Source organism: Hevea brasiliensis, chromosome 11 (genome assembly GCF_030052815.1).
Source record: "Hevea brasiliensis isolate MT/VB/25A 57/8 chromosome 11, ASM3005281v1, whole genome shotgun sequence".
In the NCBI taxonomy this organism is placed as follows: domain Eukaryota; kingdom Viridiplantae; phylum Streptophyta; class Magnoliopsida; order Malpighiales; family Euphorbiaceae; genus Hevea; species Hevea brasiliensis.
Genome location: NC_079503.1, coordinates 20,410,770 through 20,421,456, shown reverse-complemented (window position 1 = coordinate 20,421,456; position 10,687 = coordinate 20,410,770). Strand labels below are relative to the sequence as shown.

At 29.8% G+C, this 10,687-nt stretch overlaps 1 protein-coding gene across 1 annotated transcript; it reads left to right on the top strand.

The window, feature by feature from the left end:
* Window positions 1–295: 295 nt before the first annotated feature.
* On the top strand, window positions 296–9,147 carry LOC110671529 (alpha-glucosidase). Its single transcript, XM_021834011.2, has 5 exons — window positions 296–556; window positions 694–1,433; window positions 6,868–7,098; window positions 7,303–7,949; window positions 8,032–9,147. The coding sequence occupies exons 1-5, from the start codon at window positions 324–326 to the stop codon at window positions 8,929–8,931; spliced, it is 2,751 nt and encodes a 916-aa protein (XP_021689703.2). The 5' UTR covers window positions 296–323; the 3' UTR covers window positions 8,932–9,147.
* Window positions 9,148–10,687: the final 1,540 nt, after the last annotated feature.

Sequence of the window (10,687 nt, the reverse complement as noted above, 5' to 3'; positions counted from 1 at the left end):
GAGTAAAGATTTTTTCGAATTATATTTTCTAATACATGGCAAATGCCCCAATATTGTGTCTTTTGTTGCAGCTTTTTAATTTAATTAATTTTAAGCCACTTGTCCAACGTTTCATATATTTACCATTTTGTATGAAATATGACTATTAGTTGAAAATTATATATAAATGGAATATGATACAAAAGCTAATCATAATAAATATATTAGCAAAATCTTGTCATTTTCTTTTAATTTTTCTCATGGAAGATGGAAGTTCGATCACGGCTTCTTTTCTTTGAATATAAAACATTGCAGTACTAATTTCCTCATCTATAGAGCGAGTAATGGGGAGCCACGGGAATAAAACAGGACTCTCTAACTATCATATCCTACTTGTCTTCTTCGCCATCTCATTTCCATTCTCACATGGCCAAGAAACAGACACTGTCGGCTATGGATATGTAATTGAAGCCGTCACCGTTAATTTACCCACCAAGTCTCTGAAAGCTGAACTTACCCTAATAAAGAATTCCTCTGTTTATGGAGCTGATATCCAAAATCTCAATCTTTTGGCCAGGTATGTTTAATCTTCATCTCAAACTTCCCTGTAAACTGTCAACCTATTCATGAAAGTTGGTAAAAATTATAAGATTTGAAAAAAATGGTCCAATCTTGATTGGTTTTCTTCTGGTTTGGACTCCGCCATTAATGCAGCTTTGAAACCAAGGACCGTCTCAGAATCAGAGTAACAGATTCCCAAGCACAAAGATGGGAGATCCCTCAAGAAATCATTCCCCGCCAAAATATCCCACATGACACTTTCAAGCCAAAAAGCTACATCGACGGAGACAGAGACGATTCTCCGGTGAACCACCGAGCCCTTCTTGAAAACCAAATCCTCTCCAGCCCCACCTCTGACCTCGTTTTCACCGTTCACAACACAACCCCCTTTGGCTTCTCAGTATCCCGCAAATCCAATGGTGATGTCCTCTTTGACGCGTCGCCGGACACAACGAACTCCGGCACTTTCCTGGTTTTCAAGGATCAGTATATCCAGCTCTCCTCCTCACTTCCTGTGGATAAGTCTTCCCTTTATGGCCTTGGAGAGCACACAAAGAGCACTCTCAAGTTGCAGGCAAATGAGACGTTGACTTTGTGGAACGCAGACCTGGCAAGCGCGAATCTAAACGTGAATCTTTATGGGTCTCACCCATTTTACATTGACGTCCGATCAGCGTCCGCCGAGGGCAGAGTACCGGCAGGGATTAGTCACGGTGTTTTGCTGTTGAATAGTAATGGGATGGACATAATCTACGGCGGTGACAGAATAACTTATAAAGTAATTGGTGGTGTTATTGACTTGTATATTTTCGCTGGACCATCGCCGGATATGGTGATACAACAGTACACAGAGCTTATTGGCCGGCCTGCAACTATGCCGTACTGGTCCTTTGGTAAGCGTCCTTCTTTATTATTTTTTTTAGAAGCTTGTTTATTATTTTTAATAGATATAAATTTTATAAGTTAATAAAATAAATTATGTCATATAATTTTGTTTAAAATGACTTAAAATAATTATATTTTATGATAGAATAAATATTTAGAATAAAATTTTTATGATAATCAATCTATGTACATTAATAAATTTTAAATTTGATATATTAAAATTTTATTGCATAATAAAATTAAAGAAATTAAGTTGATGTATTATTTGAAGAAATTAAGATAAGATAGTTAAATAATTATTATATATAATTTAAAAATAGATTTTTTTTTTTAAATTAGTAATTTATTAATAAAAATTATGAAATAAGTATATCATTATATTCTCTTGAGAGAGAAAAAAAAATTATAAATATATACAATTAAAATTTTCTGGATGCATTATATAAAACTTTATGCTGATCAAGTTAGTTAAGGGAAAAAAATAGTTATATTATTTAAATTACAGGAAAGAAATAGTTAATAGATTTAAAATCATAAAAAGTAAATAGTTATTTATTTAAATTATAAGGGTTAAATAATTAATTTAGAAAAAAATTTACTTTAAGATAATAGGAGGAGTATAGTTTACTCATTAAAAATATAGACTCAATAATATATTTATTAAAATAAAAAAAATTAAATAATTAATTTTATCTAAATATAAAAATTAAATGCAAATTTTCTAATAACATTAAAATTGTTTAATGGAGCTATAAGTTAAAACTTCAATTGAAAATATAAAAAAGTACATCACATGAATTTAAATAAGATTACTTATAATTCAAACCTTTATTTGCGTGCAATTTACTCTACTTATTTAATTAAGGATATATTATATTTAAAAATAAAAACAAATTAAGGATGCATTATTCTTGTATCTGTAGCACGTGTTTGTCTTGTTAAATTATAGCTTGCATTTTTTTTTTTCAATGAACAAAATCAATGCTAAGTCAAGGATGCTTGAGATCTACAATTCGGAAAACCGAAATCCAAACCTTTGGACATAACAATATTTTTCAGTGTTAACAATGTTTCAAATGTCAGCCGATGCTGCTGACAGTTTGGTTAGCATGTGATGTGAATTCTTTTGAAGCTAATTTTTATTGAAAAAATATTAAATAAGTCTTGTTAGGATTAAATAAGTTTAAAATTAAATTTTTAGTCAAATAAGTTTATCTACTGTTTAATGAAAGTTAAATAACTTATCATATTATAAAATATTATTTTATTTAATTATAAAATATTATTTTCTTTATTTTTAATAATAAAATATTAAAAATAATAATTTTAATATTATATAGTTTTATTGCTCTTCAATTTCTTTTTTAATATTTTTAAAAAACTTCAATATTTTTAAAATATTAAAGTGTATGAGCTTATTTAACCAAAAACTTTATTTTTAACTTATTTGACCTTCAACCGAAAGTTATACAACTCAACTCAAACTAAGCCTTTATCTCAAAAAGTACATGACTTATATAGTCTTTTTTATTTCAATCTTTATTTCTTTATTTTAGGTAATTTTTAATAAAGCTTAAGTTTGATAATTATAAATCCGTACTCGTATTTTTAATTTAAAATAATTAATTTTTTAAGTTTTGAATGGATAATAAGCTTATTCTAAGAGATAATATCCAAAAATAAATAAACTTTTAGGTTTTTATAATTCTAACGCAAACCTTTTTTTTAATAAAAATACCCTAAACTTTAAACTTATTTACAATTGTACCATGCCGTCTATTATGTCATTAATTTTAACAGTAAAAATATCCAATAAAAATCTCAAACTTTAATTTTTTTTTAAAAAAAAAAGAAATTGTAACTAAAACTATTTTTTTAATAGGCATATTTTTAATTTTGAAATTCACTACAATTGAACCCCACTGTTAATTGCCTTGTTAAATGCTAACAAAGGTAATAAGTAAGTACTTTTAATCCCTCATATTATAAATAATTAAATTCAATTCACAATAAAATAAACTTTAATTGATAAATTAGTGGGTTCTGTTTTGGAGCTGTCAAGGTGGGTCTAATTGAGTTGTTGAGAGGGATGTTGATGGTGAGTGAGGTTGATTCTTTATAAGGCCAGAGTTTGGGTTAAGTAAAGGTGAGCAGCGCAGAATTGATGACTTGTTGAGGTGATGAAAGATGGTTGAAAGAGGTTGTATACTTTGATTCAATATGGGAGGAATAAACGCACTAAGTGGTGATGGTAGAGTGAATGGATGTAGGAGATTGGTGTCAAATGGCTTTGTGAGGTATGAAGGTTGAGGGGAGTTAGTAGCTAAGGAGTTGGGAGGTGTGTTCTTGGTGGAATTGGTGTCAGTTTTGCTAGAAATAATTTTTTTTTCTTTTATTGTAAATTAGGTTTAATTAGTAACAATTTGGGGATTAGAAGTATTGAACACCATTAGTATTGAATGCGGCAACTAATGATGGGCTTCAATTATAGTAAAGTTCAAAGTTCACGGTACATTTGTTAAAAAATACAATTGTTAAAAAAAAATTGCAAAGTTTATGATTTTTTTTTTCTTAAATTTCCTATGCTGGCATGGCAAAATCCGTTAGAATTAATAGTAGAATAGACAACAAAGTATAATTGTAATAAAGTTCAAAATTTAGGGTATTTTGGTTAAAAATAAAGTTCAGGTAAAATTGTAAAAATTTTCAAAATTTTAGGATTCTTCGACATTATCCTTTTATTTAAAATCTTTCGATTTGAGACAAAACGATAAAATTATCATGTTTTGATTAAAAGAAAAAAAAAAGTTTATTAAACAACATATATACCCTCTCGTCTTTCATCACCCTCCCCATTCCTTCCTCTCATTTTGTCTCATATTCTTCTTTTATCTCAATCGCTTTCTCTGTTGTAAAAAATCTCAAAATTTTAGGATTCTTTGACATTATCCTTTTATTTAAAATCTTTCGATTTGAGACAAAACGATAAAACTATCATATTTTGATTATAAGAAAAAAAAAAAGTTTACCAAGCAACATATATGCCCTCTCATCTTTCCTCACCCTCCCCACTCCTTCCTCTCATTTTGCCTCACATTCTCTCTCTCTCTCTCTCTCTCTCTCTCTCTTCTTCTTCTTCTTCTTCTTCTTCTTCTTCTTCTTCTTCTTCTTCTTCTTCATGATCTTCCTTACCTAGCAACCTAGTTTTACTATATTTGTTGACTCACTCCTCCTTTTTCCTATCTTAGAAACCAAAAAAAAAAAAAAAAGAAAAAAAGATAATAATGTTTATAGGCTCTTATTTTTATTTTAATGTCTATTGCTCTTATCTTTTTATGAGTTTCATGTTTGATTTTTGTGGTTAAGGGTTGTGAATTTAGGATTATATATTTAGAGTTTCAATTGGTCTTAGTGTGATAAAAATTACACACAGAGGAAAAAAAAAGGGTGAAGGGCAATTCTTTTTATTTATTATTAGTTTTTTTTTTTTTTACATTATTGATGGCAATTTTGAGTGATTGTGAACCATGGCTAATACAATAATGGAAAATTGTTCAATTTATCTCTTGTATTTATTGGAAAAGTTTAATTTAGCCAATTTTAAACTTTTTATCTAATTTAGTCCAAAAGTTTCAATTTAAGCTCAATTTAGCTCAAAAATTAAAATTTGTAGGCTAAATTTCTTGATTAAATAAAAAAAATAAAGAAATTTAATTTCTTGATTTTAGAACTAAATTTCTTAATTTTTTGATTTAAGCCTAAAAATTAAGAAGTTCAATTTCTTGATTTTCTTTATTTTTGGGCTAAATTGTGCTTAACTTAAAACTTATGACCTAAATTGAACAAAAAGTTAAAAATGGGTTAAATTGAACTTTTCCAATAAATAAAGGGATGTAATTGAGCTTTAAACCAATATAATAAACATAAAAACATCTAAGATTTAATTCCAAACTAGTTAGAGTTAGCTATATACATTTTTTTTTTGCTATTTAGCTTTATTTGACTAATTTCACATTAATATTAAAAAATTATAATTTTTTTTATGCTACTTCCCTCCGTATTAGATTTTCACATTTTTATATCAGGACATTTGATGCTCTATATTAGATATGACCAAACCATCTTATTTGACACTTTTTTGTTTTATCTCAAATGTATATTACATGCACTTTCTAGTCAATGTAGTCATTGATAATCTTATCTATTATCATAATATCATATATTTCTATCACACTCATTTTGTAGATATGTTGTATATTAGATATCAACATTCATTATCATATAAGATAGCTGGCCTGATCACAATTCTATGGAAATTACCTTTCATTTTGCCAATTCTATGGTTGCATGGTATACCTATCATATTTCTCCATTTCATTTATCATATTTTGATCTTATGAGTTATATACTCATATATTACTTTGTTCTTCTATATGATAGAACCTAAATACTTGAATTGATTGTATTTTACCACTTAAACTTATGAATATCTTCTCCATTCCTTCTATAAGAGCTAAACTCACATGCATACATTCCATATTACTTTTACTTAGCCTAAAACCTTACTCTAAAGAGTCCTTCTCCAAAACCCCAAATTTTAATTAACTCACTAAGACCACTTCATTTGTAAATAACATGCTCCATGTGACATCATCTTGAATATGAATGGTTAGCTTATCCATAATTAAGGAAAAAATAGGTACAGATTCAGAGATGATCTTTTACTATAAATCCACTTATATTGGGAATTCATTCGTGTCACCTCATAATATTCTTACTCTTGTAACTGCCCCTTCATGCATGTCCTTAATAATATTTATAAATTTGATATTAACTCATTTCTTTTCAATCACTCATCAAAGAATATTACAATTTTAACAAGAGATATATGTATATTAATAAGATTATATTTCTAACTTATATTTCTAACTTATATTATTTTTATTTAATAAATTTATATTGTACAAAAGTTGAAAAAGAAAAAAATAAAAAGAAAAAAGAGAATCCTTGTGGAGAAACTCGCCCAATCCCACACCTCGATGGGGAAGTTCTCGCCTTGACCTCAATACTCTTTGGTGTGGGGACGGAGGCTGGAAGTACCTTTTGGTTTAATAGATTCAAAACATAAGAGCTAATTAATATAATTTCCAAAATAAAGAGACTAATTAGTAAATAATGGTAAACTCTAAAATCTAAATAATAATTCTTCCAAAAATTTACTATGAGAAGAGAATGAAAATATTGTAAATTGCTAAATTTAAAAAAAAAAAAAAAAAATCATCTCATTGCATTACTTCACATTTCGTCTTCTTGTCATATTTGCTCCACATCATATTGTTTCTTTAGGACATTATTTTAGATTCGGATTGCTTTCGTACATGTCATACATTGTGTTTTTGACCACCCCTTTTTGTTTTATCTTTCCCTTGTTCCTATGCAAAGGATTTCATCAATGTCGATATGGCTACAAGAATGTTTCTGATCTTGAAGGCGTGGTTGCTGGCTATGCAAATGCTAGTATCCCTCTTGAAGTTATGTGGACAGATATTGATTACATGGACGGTTACAAGGATTTCACTCTCGATCCCATCAACTTTCCTGCAGATCTAATGAAAAAATTTGTCGACCAACTTCATAGAAATGGTAAAAAATACGTTGTTATTCTGGATCCAGGTAAGTTGCCATAGAAATTATTATTATTATTTTTTTAATCTTTGACTAGGATTCGAGCTCATAATATGATAATCTTGAAGACAATTCCTGGATCATACCTAGTCAAATTTGATAGTATTTGAGATAACTTTAGCATCATTAAACTGAAACTGGTTAGTTTAATTATATACTTTAATTTAATATTATGGTGCTTTTCTTCCACAGGTATTAGTGTTAATGATTCCTATGGAACCTATAATAGGGGGATTCAAGCTGATGTGTTTATTAAACGTGATGGTGTTCCTTACTTGGGACAAGTTTGGCCTGGACCTGTCTACTTCCCTGATTTTTTAAAACCAGACACCACAACTTTCTGGAGGGATGAGATCAAACAGTTTCGAGATATCCTTCCTTTTGATGGACTTTGGATCGACATGAATGAGATATCCAATTTCATAACTTCCCCTTCAACACCATTCTCCACCCTTGATAATCCCCCTTACAAGATTAACAATGCAGGAATCCAACGACCAATCAATAATAAGACAACACCAGCAACATGCTTGCATTTTTCTAACATTACAGAATACGATGTCCATAACTTGTATGGACTGCTAGAAGCTAGAGCAACCCATGAAGCCTTGACAGATGTGACTAGTAAAAGGCCATTTGTACTTTCTAGATCTACTTTTGTAAGTTCTGGCAAGTATACTGCTCACTGGACTGGAGACATTGCCTCCACCTGGGATGATTTGGCCAACACCATTCCTACCATGTTGAATTTCGGACTCTTCGGAATACCAATGGTTGGTGCCGATATATGTGGATTTTCTGGCAACACAACCGAAGAACTTTGCAGGCGTTGGATTCAGGTAATTATACCATCCACAGGAATCTATTTATGATTCTGCATATACTAAAAGAATATGCACAATTGATTATACTCATATGCAGCTTGGGGCCTTTTATCCCTTTGCGCGAGATCACTCGGAAAAAAACAGTATTCGGCAAGAGCTCTATCTCTGGGATTCAGTTGCTTCAACAGCCAGGAAGGTGCTAGGACTCCGATATCGACTGCTTCCGCTTTTTTACACATTACTATATGAGGCACACACCAAGGGAACACCCATAGCAAGGCCTCTTTTCTTTTCATTTCCTGAAGACGTCAACACTTACGAAATCAATTTCCAGTTTCTAATTGGTAGTGGTGTACTGGTCTCACCGGTAGTAATGTCAGGAGCAGTGTCAGTTGATGCATACTTCCCTGAAGGAAATTGGTTTAGCCTGTTTAATTACTCTGATTCAATCAGGGTAAGCTCAGGTAAGTATGTCACACTTGACGCACCACCTGATCATATAAATGTGCATGTCAAGGAAGGCAACATTTTGGCAATGCAAGGGGAAGCAATGACAACAAAAGCTGCTCGAATGACACCATTTGAACTCCTGGTGGTTGTGACCAGCAATGGAAATAGTTCTGGAGAACTATTTTTGGACGATGGGGAGGAACTAGATATGGGAGGATCAGAAGGGAGGTGGGCTTTCCTTAGATTTCATGGTGGACGGCAGAGGAATAATACTATATTTGTTGCATCAGAAATTTTGAATGGAGGATTGGATTTGAGTCAGAAATGGATAGTGGATAAGGTGAGTTTCATAGGGTTGGAGAAGGCTGAGAGATTGAAGGCACGTGAGCTAAGGATCACAAAGGGTTCAATGATGAATGGCAAACCTGTTGTAAAGGCTCGTTTGGACAGCGATTCACAGTTTATCATCATTGAAATTTCAGGACTATCACTTCTTATTGGAGAAGCCTTTAACCTGGAACTAGACCTAACGGTGAAAAACTCTTAAAAGGAACATATGGCTTTGAATAACGCAATAACCCAATTGGGCAAATTCTGTTTTCCTATTGGGATGGTAAAGGTAGCTACTTGCAACGAGCATTCTACACATATCATGTACAATTTTTTAAGCAAAAATTATTCGAAGTTCAGCTTCTCTAGAATATAATAATTAACGATAAAATAACATTATTATGCCATATATTGTATGGCTAAGTGCTCATAATTATTTTTTCATCATTAATTTGAATTAACTCACACTAGACATTTTCCAGCATATCGTGCGGTAAAATTTCTTATTAGAAATATATATTTAAATTCATGTTGATAATATTAAAATGATGGATTTTCTAAAGAGAAAACGTAAAAAGTTATAATGCTTTCATCCAAAAAATCTCTAACCTAAATGAATATTATGCAGATTTTTTTTAGCAAATTAATAAAATACACTATAAAAACAATCAATTTTGCAATTAATTATTATAACTGATTGAAATCAATTGCCATTACCAATCCATTTTGTAACTGAATTGTGATTTTTATTTTTTTTTAGTAAAATAATTAATTTAAAAAAAAATTAGCAAGCGATACGAGAATCAGTTGCTAATTAATTGTTAAAATCTGTTACTATTAGCAATCAATTTATAATTAGTTGCTAAATTGGTTACAAATCGATATTAGGAAAAACCTTAAATATACCATTAGCAATCGATTTTAAAACGATTGTTGTTAGCAACTGATTATGAAATCGCTTGCAAAATCTATTACTAACAGTAATCGATTTAGGAAATCGGTTGCTAAATTAAAAAATTACTTTAATTGGCTTCAGAGTTAGAAATTGATTTGCAATTGATTGTAAAAAAATCAGTTGACAAAATCGGTTGTTATTTATAATCGATTTCATATCGATTACTAATAGCATTCAATTTTTGTAACCAATTGTAAATTAGTTGCTAAATTTTTTCCTAAAAAAATTTTTGCCCAATTTTTTTTTTTTTTTGATTTGCAACCGATTTGCGAATCGGTTGCTAACAGCCGATTTTTACAATCAATTTTTTTCCTCAAAAATTCTAATCTAATTTTTTATTTTCTTTTTTTATTAGCATTAAATTTACGAATCGGTTGATAACAATAATTGATTTTATAACCAATTTTTTTCCTCCAAAATTCTCTCACTTTTTTTTTATTTACAACCGATTTGCGAATCGGTTGCTAATAGCAACCGATTTTTGAAACCTATTCAAATTGGTTGCTATTAGCAACCAATTTTGTAACCGATTTTTTCTTTAAAAAAAATTTTGGACTTTTTATTTTATTTTGATTTGCAACCGATTTGCAAATCGGTTGCTGATAGTAATATATTTTTGCAGTTAGTTAAAATCGATTGCTATTGATAATCGATTTTGAAATCAATTGCAAATTAGTTGTAAAATTTTCTCCCCAAAAATTTTCACCCAATTTTTTTTTAAAAAATTAGCAACTGACAATCGGTTGCTAAAATCCATTGCTAATTCGTTTACATAAACTAATATTCATTTTCTTTTTGTGCTACTCTTTTTTTTTTCTTTTCTTTTTTTTTTCTTTTCTTTCTTTCTTCTCTTTTCTCTCATTTTCTCTATCATCTTTTTCATTCTCATTTTTTTTATTTATTATTTTTTTTAACATATTTTCTTCATTATTTTTTATTTCTCATCTATTTTATTCATCATTTTTTACTCATTTATTTTTTTTTCTTCATCTCTTTATTGCTCATTTATTTTCTTCTT

Coding starts and splice junctions, on each gene's coding strand:
- LOC110671529 (XM_021834011.2), top strand. CDS start 324: ATGGGGAGCCACGGGAATAAAACAGGACTCTCTAACTATCATATCCTA. Junction 557..693: donor AATCTCAATCTTTTGGCCAG/GTATGTTTAATC, acceptor CCATTAATGCAG/CTTTGAAACCAAGGACCGTC. Junction 1,434..6,867: donor TATGCCGTACTGGTCCTTTG/GTAAGCGTCCTT, acceptor TCCTATGCAAAG/GATTTCATCAATGTCGATAT.